The sequence below is a fragment of the Cricetulus griseus genome, chromosome 2, assembly GCF_003668045.3.
Source record: "Cricetulus griseus strain 17A/GY chromosome 2, alternate assembly CriGri-PICRH-1.0, whole genome shotgun sequence".
Taxonomy (NCBI): Eukaryota; Metazoa; Chordata; class Mammalia; order Rodentia; family Cricetidae; genus Cricetulus; species Cricetulus griseus.
In genome coordinates, this window is record NC_048595.1 from 124,164,842 (window position 1) to 124,185,611 (window position 20,770).

The following is a 20,770-nucleotide window of genomic DNA, read 5'->3' on the forward strand; positions in this document are numbered from 1 at the left end:
TTCTTTAGTTAAGAGAAAATTTTCTCCCTGGTTCAATATGAAATAATCATTTAAAAACTCTAAGAGCACAAAATTAAGGTGGCAATATATGTTGCAATTTTATTTGCTTTTGATCTTGTATTTCTGTGTAGGCATGTTTATAACCTATGAATGCTTGCCAAATTCTATGTACATTTTAAGTGTGATGCCCAATTCCTTTCAACAATTTCTTTAAAAGATAGTAATTGGCATTACTAGTCCTTGTTCAAGCAGTTTTGCCTATGACTAGTAATACTCCCGGAGTCCACAGGGGGGCAGAAGATACCGTGTCCCACCGGAGTCTGGAGCTAGATGTGTTTCCAAGACTGACTCTGGTGTGAAGGCCGAGCCCTCACCAGACCCTCTCAGTGCATGTCAAGAAATCCTCACTGTGTAAAAATGTTCCTCCCAGAAGAAAGTGCCGAAGAAATGATTAGGGAATCTAAGACTCGGCTGAAACTTAAAATTCCATAGCAGTGTTTCAAAGACTCAGTGTATAGTGTGGAAACCTAAAAGCAAATCTAGCAATAGTTTGCTCCTGATAGTTTTACTATCACCACAGGGTGGATTTCTCTTTTAAACATAGAAGGGAAGTTTTAACTATAGGAAATGTTGGCTTAGGAGTCTGAATGGCTTGGCTTCTGGTTATATTTCTGACTTGCTGGTGACCTCCAGCCCTCCCTGTTGATTTGCCAGTGTGTTTTCTCACCTGTAAAATGATCACTGTAGCCCTTTTGGCAAAGAACTTTCTTGACACAGGCCCAAGGCTGGTAACAATGAAAGAGTAACATCTGCCCTAGGGTATTCTGAAGACAGGAACCCCACCCACATTCTTCTGGGTCTTTTGCCTTTCCACAGGACTTTCTGGGCAGTTGAAGTTGTAAGCCATGGGCAGTGGGGTCACCATCCTGCATTGCCATCTTTCCTGCTTACTGGTAACTCACAGCAGGGAATTGCTGAGGGCCAAATGAGTGAAGAGGCAGGTTGCCTTCACAAGCAGGAAGCATGGTTACTGAACGAGAAGGATCTAAAACCATGACTTGTCATTAACAAACAGTGTGGTACCAGAAATGAAAGTAGTGACAACCCAAAGCACAAATACTGGATTCCCAGAGGGCAGGGATGCAGACATAGGACAGGAGGACGACATCCACTCTCCAGGATTCATTGTCAGTGTGCAGGAGCAAGAGGCAATGCCGGCCAACAGGCAGCACACACACGGAGGGATACAGCTGGACATAAGGAAAGATGGAGACTGGGGGGCTGACTGGTGACTTTCCAAAAAAAAAAAAAAAAGATGGAGAAGCTGCAGAGAGGGGGAAAGAAAAGGAGGGGGGACGGCGGTTGGATATTCTAATGGCAATGGGTTTGGTATTAATGTTAAGTGCCAAGGACATCATGTCTGGATGGTGCTAATCTGAGAAGAACAAGTGCACCAAAAATGAAGGAGCATGAGCAGGGAGACCATTTTTATCATAGTGGCTAATATCTGCCAGATATTATTTAAAATTTTCCTTCCTCTCCTCTCATGTCCTTAAGCTGGTAAGCCATAATAAATCATCTAAATCACAGGAAGAGGAAGGGCAGAGCACCTTCAAGTCCAAGACAGGTCATGGGTTGGCAATCATGAGCTAACTAACCCTAAGGAACATACAGTGGTTTGGGTAGAACCCAAATACGTGGCGGTCAAGAGGAAAGCTGCTACTGACAATAGCCTAGCGATTAAAGGTACGGACTCTGGAGCTGTGTCATGTTGGGCCTCGGTTTCACTGCCTGTAAAATAGAGATAATATAGCCCTTGTCTCAGGTTTGTTATGAAGTTTAGGTGAAAACTGTTTGCAAATGTCGTAGAGCCATGCCTGACACTGAACTTCTCTGTGGGTACTTTGCCTCAGTGAGGCGTGGAGGCAGGTGTTGTACAGGGTGTGAGGCATGACTCTGACCTAAAGGAAGTCAGAGTCAAGGGACTGGGAGAGCAATATTGCCTCTTCCAGCTCGCTGCCAGGCCTTCAGGGTCCCAAAGGGAGAAAAGGGGCAAGGGGGCAGGGCGGAGAACCCACAGGGAAACAGCCATCTCAGATCAAACCAGGACAGCTTTCCGATATGCAGGCGTGGCAGAACCACTCCTCCCTGGGTCTATCCTTGGCTAAGTACCTATAGGCTGAATGGCCTTGGAAAAGTCACTTATCTTTGAGTCTTTTTTCTTTCTTTCCTCTTTATTAAATCCACGAAAGTGGGATGATTGCCGGAGGACATTTAAGGTTGGTGCTTGCTTGAGTACCCGGTAGACAACTTCTGTCGAGAGAGCGAAGTGCGAGAGAAGCAACTCTTTTGCCGGGAAGCCGCGGGGCAGTGGGCGGGGAAGACACTGGGAATCTGGGGACAGATAAAGGAAACTCGTGATGGGGCGAGGCTGGGCTGAAAAGAAACAGATTGGGGTAGAGCTGCGAAGGGAGGGGTCTGGTAGGGGGAAGAAAGGGTGGGAAAAGGAGCTTTGGGAGGCCACAAGAAGAAAAGCAGGAGCAGGGCGTGGGTGGGGGTGGGGGGTGTATCGACTCCGAAAGAGAAGGAACTTGGGGAAGAAGGAAGTCCTGAAGACAATCGGAAAGAGGAAAAGGGGAAGTACGGGCAGAAGAGGGAGGCAAGCCCCCAAGGGACCAGAGAAGCCGGGGATCACTCGAAAGAGAAATGAAGCAGCTGGAACAAGCGCCAGAGGTTGGGGTCTGGGAAAGGAGAGGCTGGGGCCTGCAGGGGAGCTCAGCAGCTCTGAGCACCGGTCCAAACTCTGAAGACTGGTGGCCTTTGCCTGACCTCGAAGGTCGGGAATAGACGCGGGTCTTTGTGGAAAGCAGCATCCTACCGAGAGGATGGGGCTGTAAAGGACTGGCCCCTGCGCCTGCCTTCCCCGGCTCAGGGCTGAGCCCTGGGGGTGCTAACCGCCGGTTTGGATCATGAAGCGGAGGGGAGAAGGTACCACAACCGCGAGCCAGCGCACAGCCTGCGACCGAAGCACCCGCTCCGAGCCAGCCCTGGCCACCACAGTTGCTGCTTCCCGAGTCCTGGGATCCCCGGGCCGCTGACTCCCAGGGAAGTGCGGGCAGCTGGCAGGATTGATGATCCGCGGCGTGGCGCTACGGAGGGTGGGCTTCTCCGCCCTTGCCAACCGGCCCCTGGTACTACGTGCAGGCTCACGCTCCCCTGCCCCGGGACAGTGGCGCTCGGTTCGCGCTGGTCGGGCTAGCCCTCCCGACTCCGCGGGGGTCTCAGTGCTCTCACCTCGCAAGCCTCCCGCCGGGCGCTACGCCACACCGCCACCCCCAGCCCATTGCCGCCCCCCACTCCACACCTCCTGCCCGCACTACCCGTCACCCTCCCCCTCCCCGCTGAGCTGCTCTCCCTCCTCTTTCCCCCTCCCGGCGAGGGGCGGGAGGGGGCGTGGCAGGGCCTGGGTTTGTGTAGCTGCTACCCGGCTCCCCTCACTCGGAGTCTGCAGGAGGAACGCGGCCCCCGCCGCTGTCCAGCTGCTCTGTGCCTTTCGCGCCCGGGGCGCCGCCACCGCTGCCGCCGCCGCCTCTCCGGGAAACTCAGCCACTCGCTCGCCATGGACACTCCTAGGGTCCTGCTCTCGGCAATCTTCCTCATCAGCTTCCTCTGGGATTTGCCGTGTTTCCAACAGGCTTCCATCTCTTCGTCCTCCTCCACCGAACTGGACTCTACCAAAGACGTGAGGAGCCGCAAAGAAGGGAAGATGCCGCGGACGCTACAAGAGAGTGTGGAGAGCCGGATGTCCCAGGAGCACCAGCCGCGGCAGAGTGAGCCCCGGCGGCGGCCGCCTGGACAGTCTCAGGGACAGGAGCCTCCGAGCAGGGGCCCACGCGTGGTGCCCCACGAGTACATGCTGTCAATCTACAGGACTTACTCCATTGCCGAGAAGCTGGGCATCAATGCCAGCTTTTTCCAGTCTTCCAAGTCAGCTAATACGATCACTAGCTTTGTAGACAGAGGACTGGGTAAGTGGCAAAGAAAGCGCCCTACTCCGCTCCCGCTGGAGCGCCTCACCCAGAGCGCTGCCCCGGCTCTGGCAGGAGGTCGCTTTTGTGAATTCCCTTCCCACTCTGGACACCTCCCCTTTTCTCTTTTCTCAAGCCCAAAATTCTGAGTGCAGCTGCAGATTTTGCTCCTCTCTGCAGTCCTCCCTTCTTCTCTTACTTTTCTTCCCTCTTTTCTCTTCTTTGTTTTCTCGTCTTTTGCCGAAAGCATCGTGGTGGTCACTGTACTGGTAGTTAGGAGAGGAAGCCTAGAGGAAAAGAAGTGGTAGACAAATTAAGGGAGATGGAGAAGGGTCAGGGAAAGGACTGAGGGACCCTGGGACCAAAGCTTGTAAGGGATGTTGGCCCTGGAGCATCTGGGAGAGCGTTAGAAAGCTCGAAACTCCAGTCTCTCAAGGAAAAGCCCGCACAAGGTAGTCAATTGGTCAAGGCAGCTGGAGTCTAGGATCAGTGACAGGCAGTGCCTTGATCCAGCAGTCCTGTGGGTTCCCCTGGAGCCCTGCGCACTGTGTGTGGGACAACAGTTCCATGAACTTCTAGTACCTTCTGCCACCGTCTTCTCCCCACCCCCGCCTCCTCTAGCATCGAACACCTGGTAGTTCTCAAGCCACAGTCCACGGAATAGGCCCAGACAGGGACAGCTGAGAGTGTGGGGTTCTTGGGACTTAAAATACTGCAGGAGTATACACATCCACCTTTCCCAGACAGGCAATGCTCTTCTGTTTGAGCATCTAGGGGACCCAACCTTCATGCCCTGTGCCAGTCAGGATGCACAGGTCTATAGGAACCCAAGCTTCCCCCTCTTGCTCTCATTGGTGATCCACGGCACAATGTCTTCTGATTGAACCTCAGATATTGGGGAAAGTTCCAACGGCTCCAAGGGAGGAAAAAATAATTCAGAAAAATCAGGAAAGGAGGAGAGAAAAGGGAAAGGATGGTGGAAAGAGCGGAAGGTACTGAGAAGATAAGAGGAGCTAAGAGATTTAGGCAAGCATCCGCTTCCCACACTCCCAAACTTAGCTTCCGCTGTGCAGGTCCAGGTTCAAAGTACTCAGAAATCCAAGAGCCCCGGGATTGGGCTACCTCTATCTCCTGGAAGGTCTCACATTCTTGAACCTCTCCAGAGTAGGTTAATGTTCCCCTCGCCCACCTGCCGCAAGCCTTACTCAGTCTCCAGCCGCCAGCCTTTCTTCGAAGCTGCTTTCCTTCTCAGTCAAGGTTCTGGTCCTCGCCAGGTACGCAGCTGCAATCGGAGGTCAACTGGGTTATGAGCTGCTGAAAGGTCCTGACGGCAAATTAACGCCGCAGTATTTTATGATGATTTTAGGAATAATAAAGTCACCTTTACAAAAACACGTGGCTTCTTCGTATTGCTGCTACTAGGTTTTGGACCTGGGCACTCTAAGGCAGCGCCAACTCCTTCCTACCACGCTGCAGCTTCAGCTCAGTGCAGTTTCTCCCCCTGCAACTTCTCTGTTAACCTCCCAGTGTCACTGATACCATCTCCAAAGGAGAGGCGATGGAAGGTCAGAGAATATTGTTCTAAGGGAAGAAATCATAGCGGCCTGGGCTCTTCTTTTCCTGGGAAGTGACAATCTCTCTCTCTCCTATACCTGGCAGAGGACCAAGGGGCAGGGTAAGGCTATGTCCATGTGTCTATAGACGATTTCGGAATTTTGGAAAGCATGAAAGGTTGTCTGTCTCTGGGCCCCCTGGACCTGCATAGACTCGAGCATTCATCCAGCCTTTTGTGCCCTGTGGCACACCCTAGAGCCCAGGCACCTTTCTGTCCCCCCCCCCCCCCAGGCTCCTGGAGTACCGGATAGGGTGAAAAGAGTGGAGGAACACTGTTCCCTAGACATAAGGCCAGCGAGATTGTGGATTTAACCTCAGGATGCATTGGACATAGGGCTACCAGAGGTCCTTATTTCGGAGCACCAAGACCCAGAACCATAGCTTCAAAGGGTCTGTCTCTTCCTCGCCGTCCCGCCTAAGTTCGAAGGAAACTATATGAAGGCAGCTAGAACACTTGGAAGGCTTGTGGCAAACTGCGCGGTGTAAAGAAGCTGGGGAGCGGGCAGAGAGGGACTGGAGGGGTGCGCGGAGGAGGGGCTGTATTGCTGGCTGCAGCCCCAGCTTGATAAAGGGAAAACCTCACTTTCCCTTTCACTGATTTTGATTTGATGTGTCACCGGCGGTGACCTCGGGTTGGACCTTCCGGGGCTTGCTTAGCATTGGGCCCCTGATTGGAGTGTTTCGACTCAGCGATCTAATTGAGGGTTCATGTCATAACACATCAAACGGTGTCTAGTCTCCCGTGATGGAAGGGACCCACTAACCGCGCATCTCCAGCTTCTGGCTAGGACTTCCGCCCCTCTTCGCGCGGGGGTTCTTAACGTGCCAAACTCTTTTGCATCCCCTCCCCCAACCCCTGTGTGGGCAGGCAAAAAAGAAAAGGGCCAGCCAGGAGAGGAGCTAACTTGGCGCATTGCCTAGGGGAGGTTTAAATCGCTGGAGTGGTAGGCTGGGATCTGAGGAGCCAGGGTCCCTTTAGGGGAGGAGCCTCGAAGTCGGTTACAAGCTCCTTACAAGCTCCGAGATACTGAGAAACTCGCACCGAATTGTTAAAGGTCTTGGCTTCCCTGAGAAGTTAAAAGTGATACCTGAAGCTAGTGTTTGAGTTTGGGAGGGCAGCAATAAACGCCGCACCAAGTGAGAAAAGAGAGAGGTGGTTCCACAGAAACTCCGTGGCCTTCTCCACTGTCCCGAGTGCAGCTCTCTGATCCAATAGTCCCGAAGGAGGCCTTATTGCAAGCTTTGAAAACGCCCTGGAAGGGTAAATAACAGTAGCCAAGTTAGATTAACCTTATACTGTGGGCCAAGTACTGTGCTAAAAGCTATGACATGAACGAGCTCGTTTAATTTTCTGCTACCGGTGCTGCATTGCTTAGAGGTGAATTAAGGAAGACAGAGAAATTTAGTTGCTCAAGGTCACACAACTGGTTAGAGGTGAGATTCTAGACACTGAATGAATACTAAAGGGGGGACACCATATGGATAGGGTAAGGACAAGGAGGCTTCTAAGAACTGTGATGAGATACAGACATAAACAATAAATTAAAGTGAGATTTTATTTTTGGCTTAATGTTCTTCTGTGGTACCTAAAGGTCCAATTAGTAGTTCTCATGGAATTTTGCATTCAAGGATCTGAATATGTCTTGCGTCTGGCTTCTTCTTGTATTAATTTAGTAGAGGAACAAATTACTTTATGGATGATCTTTTAACATGCTTTCATGTTGTACCTCAAAAAGTATTTTAGAGAAGAGAAAGTGTGTCTGTATATTGATGGGGAGCTTAGACCACGGGGTCAGAATGGTTAGATATCATGAAATCACAAAGACCAGTAGTTCCGGTGTCCTGGGTTTGGGCAAGGCAGACAGTTAGAACTTAGGAGGGAGGGTAGAGAAATGGCCGGAAGGAGGGATGAAGGGAGGGAGGGAGGGAGGGAGGAGGGAGGGAGGGAGAGAGAGGAGAGAGAGAGAGAGAGGAGATCCTGCAATTTTACTTGGTAAGTGCCAAATTAAAAAGGGGGGAAAGAACCTCAAGGATTCAAAGATGAGAAAAAGGAACCAATTGAGTTCAAGAATACTTCTGTAGTCTAGGTTTCCCAGAGACTTTGAATTGAGAGCAGTTGCTAGTGTTGTACTATTATTACAAGCCTGCTTACAGAAAAAAGTCAGCAAAGAACAGATAACACCAAAGAGAAGATGGGAAGTGTCTTTAGGGGCTGGGAACCCTTACAGGCAAGTCCAGGAGAGTCTGCTTAGGGTTGCTTACTGGTTTGTCTGGTTATCTTCAGTTCAAAGATTACAAGGAGGCTGGGGTATGCTAGGCGCAGACAGACTTCAGAGACAGAAAGGCATTCTAGAGCTTCATAGGTTCCTGCTATTGAAGCTTGCCTGATACATCGTGTTTTTGCAGAACAGTGGGTTTCTGCGTGGAGTAATCACAGTGCTAGCACTTTTGCCTGGACCCTGTTGTCGTTGGCAAACGGAAAATGAAATATAAGCAGGGAAGTATTTTAATGGGGACGGAGGGAATTCACAACTGTTAATTATTTGGTGACCTTGTATTCGATTTGTTTGAGTCCCTTATAAAAACACTAATTCATACCAGACGGCCAAGTGAGGAAGCTGGGCAGAAGGTTCCAATCTAGGCTTTATTTCCCCGGAAAGAGAGAACAGCCTTGGAAAGGACTTGCTAAGTGTGCAAGTGTGTGCATTTGTGCCTTTGAGGGGTGCCAGCAGAGGACTGGGCTCAGGGCTGGCTTTGGGGTTCAGGGTGAAGGATCTTTCCCAGCTGGGTTAAGCTAGAGGCCCTGGGGAAAGCTCCGGGGAAGACAAGGAAGTCTTAAACTGTTTTACTCTTCTGGTTGGAATGTTTCAGGTACATTTAAAGGCGCAAACCAACCCACTGGCTGGTAGTGCAACACTGCTACTGTCTTCGGATAAGAGCACCATAAGGGAAAAGCAAGATGCTAAAAAAGACCCAGAATCTTGTACAGCCAGAGTGTAGGATTCTTATTCAGAAAGGCTTTTCTGAGGACATCAAGGGTTATTTATCCTACTCTCTGGAGCCCTTGGGCTTTGGGGCTTTTGCCCAGGGTGCCATGGTTGGTGGGGGAGGGAAAGGGAAACGTGCTCAAACACCTTCGTTTCTGCACATTAAGAAAACAAAATTTATCCAAGCCACAGACCCTGTAGGTTTTGTGAATTGTCCCGTTCCTAATGAAGCAGCACCCAAAAGCCTTCCTTTGTGACCAGAGCACCTGTCCTTGGATCCTCAGGAACTGGGAATGCCGGTCTTGCTAAGGCACCCTTTAGTGTAACCATTTCCCCCACTTGGGAGTTCTGAGGTGCTGGCACACCTCTTCCATATTCCGGTATATTCTAGGGGATGTGCATTGGGGGGCGCCGATCATAGAAATATGGTGATACAGGAAATTTTGCTTCCCGACAGACTGCCACTTGCATTAAGTGGCCTTGAACAATCCATATCTCCTGGGTGCTTTCAAGTACAATACAAGGTATTAGTTCAATAACTACGAACTACTATTTTGTATGCTAAGGGAAGAGAATGGAGCCTTTTGGTGTGGAAATCAGGAATGAGGACCCCTCCCGTGGATCCTTTGACACGCCCAGTCTAAGCACTGTATTTTTTTTAAAAAAATTCAATTTGGGTTCAATGCTGTCTTCTGATTACTGGAATTAAATAGGTCTCAGTGACTCTAATGCATTCCACCTTCTATTTTCAGGTACATCCATTGGTACTTCTTAGGGTGGAGAGTCAGGTCCACTTTCGGGTGAAGGACTGTAGGAGCATAGTAAAAGGTGACTGGATGCTGCCTGTGGAGAGAAGCTCTGGGTTGTTCAGTTAGAGGCTGGCGTCTGGGTGGGGTAAGGTTATGGACCAGAGTGGGCAGTACAAGAGCAGAGAAGGGCGGGACTAGTTGGTGCTGGCTGAGAATGAGAAGAGCCAAAAGGCGAGAACAAAGCAAGAAGTGTGTTCATGTTTTGCCTCTAAGGGAGAGTGCTGGTTCAGCTGCTTCCCACTTCCCAGTAGACCAGAGCTTGCAAGCTCGGTGGAGAGGAATCCTGGGGAAAATTAAAAAAAAAAAAAAAATCAACAACAACAACAAAACCCCTGCTGACACCTGCTGACCTGCAGCTGACACCAAGAATCTCATTTTGCTACATTGTTGAAAGTTAGAGCAACATTAGCGACTTGGAGTAATCCTTTCTTCAGAAACTGCACCTTGTCTCTCACATCAAAGAATATTAAGGGTGCTTCTCCAAAGCACTGGGACTGGGAACTTGAAGGTCTGCTCCCCATCGTGCCTCTTGGAACCTTGGCCTTCATCCATAACTGCAGGATTAGCTGGGAAGAGAAAATGCATAAAACACCCGCTTATCTTTCTATTTTTGAGCAGAAGCCCACAGTCCTAGGACCTGGGTCAAGTTCTGGATTCTTACTGGGAGATGTGGCATTACTTCCACTGAGCTTTTTGTAGATTCACTCCCTCACATGCAGGTAAAGCCCCTTTCAACAAATCAACTTTTTCCTCAGGGAACAGGAGCATCTTGGGTCTCTGTGGTACTGGCTGCCCCAAGCTTGCAGAGGAGGGATATGGGCCAGGAGAGTTGTCTGGCAATCCATTTGGTCTTACTCTGCTGTTCGTGGTTGGAACTGCTGTGGTTGGAAGCTCAGGGTAAGACATGGGTGAAAAGACAAATGCCAGAACAAGTGTCCTTGGCCTTGGTTAGTCCTTGTCTCCCCAACCAAGCCTGTGACCAGAAGAGATTTTTAGCAACTTAGCTCTGAAGTGTGTGTTTCATCTATCAAGACAAAACCAGGCTTCAGTTGGCTGTACTCAGTACTCAGAAGGGAGCTGATTCTTGTCCTTCCTAGCTGCCCAGAAATTAGCAAGACTGACTTTGGAGTTCTACACTGTAAGGCTGGGCTGAGGCTCAATGGCTCAGTTGCAGTCAGGTGAGAGAAGGCTCCCCTTCATAGCTTCACTGTTTTCTGCTGAAGAAGACCTTGGAACCAGTATTGGGAGTTCTCTGTAGAATCCTGGCAAGTAATCAGACTGTTAACCAAGGAGCCTACCAGATCCAGGTTCACATGAGAAGAAAGGCATAGATCCAAAATCAGAGAATTTATTAATGGTTCCCAGATCATTCTGGGGATTGGAAGGGACCAGAAAAAAGAAAGGAAAAGAAAGAAATGCTGAAAACACTGGGAAACTTGTTGGTAAAGGCACAAAGAAAGTCAAGAGACTGAGTAGTTGGGCTAGTTACAGTGTGTGGAGTGTGTATATCCTGACAGAGCCACCGAGGTGGTTTTACTACTGACAGAGGCAGCATGCCACCACCATCAGTGCTGCAACCCAGGCATTCATTTTCTATGCCTCCTTCTCTCAACATGGGAATCGTTTTGTTTGTTTATTTGTTTTCAGGCACAAAAATGGGGAGTATCCTCATCTTACTATCAATGAGTGACATAATACTATCCCCGAAGGACTAATTACAGCCTACAAAATGCACCAAAGAGAAAAAAAGAAAGGAAGTGCAAGCTCCCCAGAGCTGCACTTGCCCAGCCAGATAGAGTTAAATGAGCTTATGCACAGGTTAGGTAACATTGCCTTATTGCCAGGTGGAGACTTAAAAGAATGGTTCAGTCTTTAATGAGGTTGAACAGAGGGTACTGGTCATCTGACATTGAGGAATAGATGATATGAAAAGGCAGAAAAGGTCACTATAATACATTCCTAGGCAATGTTGCAGACGCCTTGATTGTCATTAGAACTCAGATGGGCAGGAGATAGAAGTTCCTCCTGTTTTCTTTACCTCTGTTGCCCAACAATGTTTCTCTTCTACTCCTAGAAATCTTGTGGAAGGACCATAACTCTTCAAGGAGGCTGAGAAGATGGGCAACTGTAGTAAGGTTGGCTCCAAGGTTCCATGTACGATGTGATACTCTAGGTGCCTTGTCTCTGACCTTTATAATATAGTCCTGTCAGATCTATAGATGATTCTCCCACTTCATAGTGGAGGCATTGAGGCTGGAAAGTCATGTGATCAAAACACTAAGTCACAGTTAAGAATTGAAATAAACTGTCTTTCAGACTCTAAATGATCACACTCATCCCACAATGTCAGTCATAACTGATATTTGTATAACATCTTCAGAAGTTACCCACATCTTGTGTTTGTCCCCTCCACAGCCTCATGAGCTGCCATCACTTTGTAGAAGAGAAACAAGATTTTTTTGGTATATTGTCTTCCAAAAGTCATGGTGTTGGCCATCTCTTGGCTATACGCCTAAGGAAATGGATGACTCTTGGAAAGCAGGTACCTAGGCACCCCCTCCTTCCTAGCATGAGCAATGAGGAGGAGCTAGAATCTCTCAGGGTTTTCACCATGCCCAGAGATGGAAGGGTTGTATTTAAGGTGGTAACACAGGTACAGGAGCTAAACTGCCAGCCCCACCATTTACTGTTAAGCTTCTTGGGTTTTGATTTGTAACAGTACCTTTCTCAGAGATGAGTTTAGGAAAGCCAATTTATTATTAGTTTACTGTACAGAATAATGGGCTTGCTATGACATCTTCATATATGTATTACTGCACTTTGCTCAGACTTGTCTCCCTTGTCCTATATTTCCAATTGGTCCCTTCCATCCATGTCACACATACATCTTCATAAATTTCACAAATGGAGAAAACATGGAATAGTTATCTTATTCTCCTGGCATTACCCTTTCTTGTTTATCTCTTTCCCTCACAGGTGGGGTTTCTAAAATATGCATTTTTAATTTTTAGTTGACAATATTTACATATGTTTGTGGGGTACAATGTGAAATCTTAACTTACACACACACACACACACACACACACACACACTGTGTAATCATCAGCTCATAGGTATCTATGAGGATAACATAAGCCAAGGATTTAGATTGTCCCCAACATGTAGTGAGGATGATACCAGTGCTTACTATTACAACCATTGATGTTCTAAATGGTCTACAACAGTTCTGGGGGCAAGTGAGGGCATTCGCAAGAGTTGTGGTAGTTGCTTCCAAGAAATTTTCTTTTTTCCTTTTTGGTATGAGTGATCTGTCTGCATGGATGCCTACATGTCATAAGAGGGTATCAATCCCATTGTAGATGATGGCGAGCCACCATATGGTTGCTGGGAATTGAACTCGGGGCCTCTGGAAGAGCAGCCGGTGCTCTTAACCACTGAACCATTTCTCCAGCCCCACAAGACATTTTCTTTCTTTTAACAATTTTTTTAATGTCAAGAAAGAAAATTTTCAAACAAGAAATTGATATCAAGTTGCCTAACTTAGAAGCTTGGTCTGATTATAGATGCGACTCAACTATACTAAATTTAATACATGAATATATCCATATATTTTTAGAAATTCTACTGTAAAATTTCAAACTCATATTCTATAATAAATATTCAAATACTGAAAAGCATCATAAAATACAACCATCAAATACTATACTAATTTAATGCAATTTGCAGCTGCCAAAATTTGATTTGAACCTTTTCTTTTTTTCTCCGTTTTTATTTGAATTAGAAACAAAATTGTTTTACATGTCAATTCCATCCCTCTCTCTCCCCTCCTCCCTTGCCCACCCAACTAACACCCTACCTATCCCATACCCTTTCTGCTCCCCAGGGAGGGTGAGGCCTTCCATAGGGGGTCTTCAGAGTCTGACAAGACATTTTCTTAATGAAAATGTTCAGCAAAGGGCCAGAGTTTGCAAGGATGGGATATCAATTGCCCAGGAGGTAACTGTATTCTAGGGGCACAGTGACTAGTCCAAGCATAGATTGCCCCCACAAGCTTTCGCACACTACAGGGTGGGACTTTCTGAATCCATCTGGAAGATTCTAACATGACAGACTCTGACAGTTCAGGTTAGTGCTCGATCTAAGACTGTTTAGAAGTGACTCCATCACATCCATGAAATCTGAGTTTGGATGTTTTCCATCTAACAAAGAAAAGGGGGACCCATCCTTGGGAAACTGCAGCCCAGTTTGAAGGACCAAAATGAATGGTGTCAGGCCTCTCCCTTTCATCTCCTGCCACTGCACAATCAAGACCCCTGCAGAGGAGTGTGTACTGATAGCTGGATGTTTCTCTTGGAACCAGTGTAGTGTGTTACCAGTTGCAAGATGTTAAATGAAGTCTTGGTGTTCTGAAGTTTATTCCCTGTAAATGGACAGAACAGCGTATCAGATCATGGATGCTTGCTTGGTGAAGGGGTCTGAGAGACTCCATCAAAGTTCTTAGTTCCATAAGCCTTGCACAAAAGCAGTGCCCAGTTAGCACACAAAACTGCTTCCAGGTCTACAATAAGCTGGAGCTACAATAAGAAAGGAAGCTTAGTCTCAAACAGTTCTGGGGTGTTCTTTGCAAAGATGGACAATTAATTATCTGTGCACTCCAGGGCCTAATCCTACTTAGGGTGTATGAGTGGGAAAGACTGCATATTCTGAGCTTTCTGAGATTTGCAAGACACAGGAGACATGGCCAGGCAGATGGAGGAGGTTGCTGGAGTCCATCCAAAGTATCAGTTAGAGGATGAGAAGCCAATCAAAGTGTGAAGGGACTGCTGGTCCTTTTAGAATCACACATACACTCTTGGTTCTGGCCACTGGAAAAAACAAATCCTATTTGAATCCCCAAGAGGAACCTAAGCTGTAGAAGATTCCAGTGTTGTCTTGGGGAGAGGCAGCTGTGGTCCCTTCCTCTCTGGAAGCTTTTGATATTTTAGAAATCCTATGACAGCTGGCTGGGAGGCAACCACTTAGGAAGAAATAGCTTGCAGGTACTGGTGTGCTACCTTGTAACCTAGGCTCAGGCTGCCTGCGGTCTCCCCACCCCATCTTTTCCTCTCCATTTCAGCATTTGCCTCTAGAGTCCTTCATCCACTTACTGTACCTACCTTAGCCTTGTGCACCTGTCTTTCTAAGAAAGTCTCTTCTACAATTGCTCCCCATACTTCTTTTTTAATTAAAACCCTCGTCTTCTTATATTTATTCTGACTGAGACACATATTTTCATCAACATTCCCCTTCTATCTTAATTTCTAAACCTCTGTACTAGGAGCTCTTGAACTACATAGGAAACCTTTTCACAAATGGTTAGACAAACAAAATCCCAAACACCCCACACGGGAGGTACCAGTATGAGGTTTGCTTTATTATTCTATTATTGCCAGCTTGCTACTTATGAAGGATTTTCTCCAGTTAAATCCGACTCCTCTTCTTCCTCCTCTTTTCTACTCATGTTCCAGGGAAAAATGAAAAAAAAAATCCTGCAGTTGTATCTCAAAAGGTTTATAAGTCCAATACTCAACTAAAGTGAGAGATGAGCTGTTACAAATTGGTTTGATGCAAGTGGGAACTTCTTGTGGTGAATTACTGGCCAGTTTTCAATTTAAAGAGAATAAAGCAGAGAGCTCATTTTCAGAATATGAGAAAGTGTCACAGATTTAGAAACCAATAGTACACATTTATACAAGGAATGGAGTCATCTGATGACATCATCCATATTTATATAAGATTTACTAGGAGATGAGGGATATGAAAGACTGTGCAAGTGCCCATCTTCCTGGCCACGGGTGACGAATGGCATCTGGGCCAGGCTTTGGGTTGCCAGGTCATGGTGTTCGTAAAGTAGCTACGCATGGTGGTCTCTACATTCCAGACCTATGGTATGCCTCTTCTTGGTGATGTCTTTGCTGCATAGGGCTCCAAAGCAGGTTCAAACATGTGGGGAATGTGGTCTGGAGGGAATCTCTAGCAAGCAGCTGCCTTCTTGGGTCCTCTGCTTAGGAATCAGAGGCTCTGGAGACTTATTGAGAAGGCATTTAGATGAAATTATCAAAACTGTGAAAGTGGTTGGACTAGAAGGTGCCTGGAGAGATGGTGACATGGTCTAATGGTAGTGCATTGGATCCTGACCTGCAGTTGGGTACTTTGCTTTGTCTTTACTGCAGTGATCTCCCCTCCCCTCACATGATGGGAAATCAAATCCCTACCTGTCAGTGGTTCTCTGAGAGTAAGTCCCTGAACCAATGGAATCAGCATCATCTGGCATCTGGATGTTCCTAGAAAGGCAGTCCCAAACCTTGGAGCCTGAGATGATGTTTGCCTCAAACAAGTTCCTATGAGATATTCATAATGCTAGGTTATTTTTGTTGTTGTTGGTTTTTTTTATATTTGGTGTGTGTGTGTGTGTGTGTGTGTGTGTGTGTGTGTGTGTGTGTATGTGTGTTAACAGCCACTGACCTTGACTGAGCTCCAGGTTTCTGGACAACAGAATTCTGACCCAGTACAATGGCCCAAGCAGCCTGTCTAAGAGATGATCACACCTTTCATGTGTGTGTTTCCCTGAGATGCTGTGAAGTATGGACTGGAGTGGATGTAATTACTTAGGTAGGGCCCCTCCCACCATGAGGTAGACTAGTACAGGAAGAAAGGGGAATCAATGGAGACCAAAGGCCATATTTGCATTCCTTCCTGAGTACTAGAATTGTCTTTGTAAGATAGTTTTGTAAGGCAGATCACCAGACAACTAAAGGTTGAACAATCTACAGATTCTTCAGGTTTCTGCAGATGCCCATCTCAGTTTGCCTCAGCTAGGCAGACTAGCCATTTATTAGCTTGATCTAAAAAGCAAAATAAAAAAGAAAGGGGGAACAAAAGAAGGATGACCTCTCCATGGTGCAGGAGAAACAGAGAAATAAATCATTATTCTTTGTACCTTTGTATGTTCTCTACCCAGCAACTTAGTATATTAAACTATGAAAACAGAGATGGAAATGATTTCCCAAGGGAGGTCAGGGTTTATTCCCAACAAGCTCTACAAATACAGTTTGAGTTACAATCCCTTTTCCCTTTAGCCCCTAATGACCCTTGGTTGCTTCTAGAATTCCATATTTGGCTCACACTGCCAAGGCAATGGGACCCATGGCTAGTCACGCAGGCTTTGGAACTAAGTAGATTTAAGTGTTGCCTCCAACTTCATCACTTATTTTAGATAACTAATTCCCCCTAGTCTTGACTTTCCCACCATAGAAATGGGAACAATATTTGCCTACTCTATTGAATTGTACATGAGAAACAAGGTTAGAACTCTATCAGCCTTTACAATATTTGGCCAGGGCAGCATGTCCACAGTGTGTCTTTCACAGTCTGAACTGAGGAGAAAGTCAGGAAAGTGACGCCTAAGGTGACAAGTGCAAACACCTGGCTATTGGCTAAGCACCATTGTGGGATGCAGCTTTCTAGGAAGGAGAAGAAAGTGTGTCAGCTCCCCAGCGGTTGGTTTGAAGGTCCTGGCTTTCCTAAACCAACTCGCAGCAGCAGCTTTTCCCTTTTCACCTCTCTAACCCCTCTCACAGCTCTTTCTGGGGCAAGGGGTGCGGCTGTGCCTCAGAGGCAGTGGGGCCAGCAGTTAGCCCAGAGTGCTGGCTGGGTGTGGCTGAGGTTCCAGAGCCAGAGTTATGTGTCCCTGGGCTACATCTGGATGGACAGCGAGGACTGGGCTGGACCAGGTCATACTTTTTCTATTGAAACCGATGCAAACTTTACTAGCTTCTGGGGAGAGCAGGGAGCTTTGGGGATTCTTGTATTTGCTGGGTTGTAAACATTCTACGGGAAGGCAGCCTAGGAGAATCTGCTTAGCATTCTGCCTTGCACATTGAAGTGATTTTGGCTGCATGCACACATGTGTCAAAAAAAAAAAAAGTCTAATTTTCCTTTCCTTCTGAAGAATTTGCCTTGGAATTTAAAGTCTGGTAGTCTGTATGTGTCACACATTTCTTTTTCTCACTTGTAACCAAGGAATCAATCTTTGGGATTCATTGTCAAACAGAATATCAGATTGGATGATGGTGAAAGGGGTGGGGCATGCCACTGTCTGTGATAGGTATCCCTGGCTGAGGGTTTCTCTTTCCAGGAATGCCTATTTCCCGTGTATCAAAGATCTTAGAGGGTATAACTCTGGTGTGCTAGTTTGTTCATCTCTCTCTCTCCACTTCTGAAAGCTGTATCACTCTTTCATTTGTTCTAAGGAAGGAAGAAAAAGATTGGAAAAGAATGAAAGAATTGACACAATAATTCTTCATTCTGTCTGCATCTTGCTGGACCTAAAATGTCCTAGCAACACTGCCTGGGGGTAGCAATATGACCCTTGAGTAGTGGGTTTATAGAATAAATGTGCGTAGGAATCGCTTTGGAGTCTGAAGGAAAGAGGTTCGCAATAAACACAGAAAAGCTTCATGCTCAGGTCCTGTTCTTAGAAAACGATTCAATTAGATAAGCAGACCCTGACACTTCAAAGGCAATTTGAAAATCACTGTTCTACAAGTTTCCCACCTACTGACCTGCCTGTACTCTAGGTCACTTAGGGCTCTGGGTCTGTGGTAAGCGAGGGCTTGTTATTGTCTTCGCTTCTATAGGCCAGTGAAGGGTGTCTGGTGCTTGGGAAAGGCAGGGCTTGTGATGAGTATAGACGGCATAATTTCAAGCACCAGAAAGATAATAAATAAGTCAAGGTCCCGCTATGGCGACTAACGGAGGCTGCTTTGGATCACGGTGGTCTGGGATGGCTTATTGGAAAAAGTAACATTTGAGGCGTCAATGAAGAGAACCCGTGGACAGTAGGGCCGGGAAGCGCAGCCCAGGCTTGTGACCACAAGGGCACATTAGTGGTTACACAGCCTGTTGAGGGGGAGCCCAGGGAACTACTTGGACAGGAGTACAGACTTCTGTCCCAGGCAGCAGCTGAGCTGGGGAGGGGGTCCGGTCTGGTGTGGTTCCTCCCCATGCAGTGTATGGTTCAGGCGGTGAGCCTGGGGGTGCCGAACTGGACTCCCTGGCTGCCTGCCCCCTCCCTCCCACTTCCTCTTGGGGACTGCCGAAGAGCACCAGGCTGATCTCCTGGTAAGTGAAACTGACTGTAATTATTTTTTATCTTGCAGACGATCTCTCACACACTCCTCTCCGGAGACAGAAGTATTTGTTTGATGTGTCCACGCTCTCAGACAAAGAAGAGCTGGTGGGCGCAGAGCTGAGGCTTTATCGCCAGGCACCCCCAGCGCCCTGGGGGTCACCAGCCCGACCGCTGCGCATGCAGCTTTTCCCCTGTCTGTCCCCACAGCTACTGGACGCCAGAACCCTGGATCTTCAGGGGCCAGCCCAGGCCGGCTGGGAAGTCTTCGACGTGTGGCAGAGCCTGCGCCCTCAGCCGTGGAAGCAGCTGTGCTTGGAGCTGCGGGCAGCCTGGGGCGAGCTAGACTCTGGGGAGATGGAGGGCCGAGGGAGGGGTCCCCAGCATCCGCCGCCCCTGGACCTGCGGAGTCTGGGCTTCGGCCGGAGGGTGCGGCCGCCCCAGGAACGTGCCCTGCTCGTCGTGTTCACCAGATCCCAGCGCAAGAACCTGTTCGCTGAGATGCGCGAGCAGCTGGGCTCTGCAGAGGCTGCGGGAGCCGAGGGGTCATGGCCAGCGCCGTCGGGCGCCCCAGACGCCGGGCCTTGGCTGCCCTCGCCCGGCCGTCGGCGGCGACGCACCGCCTTCGCCAGCCGACATGGCAAGCGACACGGCAAGAAGTCCAGGCTGCGCTGCAGCAGAAAGCCCCTGCACGTGAATTTCAAGGAGTTAGGCTGGGACGACTGGATTATCGCGCCCCTAGAGTACGAGGCCTATCACTGCGAGGGCGTGTGCGACTTCCCGCTGCGTTCGCACCTGGAGCCCACCAACCACGCCATCATCCAGACGCTGATGAACTCCATGGACCCGGGCTCCACCCCGCCCAGCTGCTGCGTTCCTACCAAATTGACTCCCATCAGCATCCTGTACATCGACGCGGGCAATAATGTGGTCTACAAGCAGTATGAGGACATGGTGGTGGAGTCCTGCGGCTGCAGGTAGCGGCGCCATCCGTGCCTGGGCCAGGGACCATGGAGGGAGGCCTGACTGCTGAGAGGCGGAGCAGGAGCTGGCCTGGAAGAGGCCACAAGAGGGGAGACAGCATAGAAGTAGGAACAGTGGAAGAGGAAGCAGCCCAGCCCTCCCAGAACCTTCCACTCGCCAACCCAGAAGCAGCTAAGGGTTTTCACACTTTGCCTGGCCACCCTGGAAAGACTAGACAAGGATTCTTTTTCTTTTCTTTGTTATTGTGGCTTTGGGCTTTCTTGTGTCTCCTTGGTTTTGATAGGAGATGGAAGGAGGAAAGATGCCTATCAGTTCACAAGTGTTCCGTGGATTGGGGGAGGGGGAAGGGAACCATTAGAGAAAGAGCCAGTCAGTCACTTTTGTTCACATCTCATACTGGTTGCTTCTTCCTGCATACGAAAGTGCCAGTCGTTGGGCCTTTCCAGCCACATCATAGCTGACACCCTTGGCTTCTGCACAGGAAGTTTTAGGGGAGTTGGCCAAAGGAATATGGAAGTCGGGAGGGGTCTTGCTTCCCCTTAGAGAAGCTTCTCTCCTTTGTGCATTCCCATGCATTTATCAGCTCCGTCCTGGCCTCAACCAGCACAGGGAACTGGTTGTTGCCACCACTGTGGACTCAGGTCTCTGGATGCCTTTACTGTTGCTGGTGGGGAAAGCAGTTGGTATGGATGGAATGACTGGAATTAGTCCCTGTGGAACCCCGTGAAGGATAATGAGAAACCACAAGGCCTAGCTCTGACCGGGTGACAGGGAGGTGAGGTGCAGTAGCCAAGGCTACAAGTAGCCCACCCCAAAGATCATCATGTCTGTTTCTCATTGATTTCTTTAAGCAGAATTTGCCAAAATTCCAGCACCTCCTTCTAAGGTGAAGTTTTTTTTTTTTTTTTTTTTTTTTTGATGAGGGGTGGGAACTCTATAATTAAGGTAAGAAGGAAAGAGAAGGAGGAAAGGACCTAAAAAGTGGAAGGGCTCCATCAGGAGGGGAGATGATGGCCCCACAGGAGGATGGAGATAAAGGGCCAGGCCCCAAGCAGGGAAAGGATGAAAGGGCCAGGAGCCTCTGCTTCTGAAGTTTCTAAAAATTAAGACCCCTCCCCTCTTTCTGGCATTCCTGAGAGATTACCAGGCAGCAATAGCCCAGGGCTCCCCCTAGAGAAT

At 48.3% G+C, this 20,770-nt stretch overlaps 1 protein-coding gene across 1 annotated transcript; it reads left to right on the forward strand.

Annotated features, from left to right (window-relative positions):
• The first annotated feature begins 3,619 nt into the window (after nucleotides 1-3,619).
• Nucleotides 3,620-20,437, forward strand: LOC113834414 (growth/differentiation factor 6). Its single transcript, XM_027403492.2, has 2 exons — nucleotides 3,620-4,028; nucleotides 18,639-20,437. Exons 1-2 carry the CDS (start codon nucleotides 3,620-3,622, stop codon nucleotides 19,586-19,588), a joined length of 1,359 nt encoding a protein of 452 aa, XP_027259293.1. The 3' UTR covers nucleotides 19,589-20,437.
• Nucleotides 20,438-20,770: the final 333 nt, after the last annotated feature.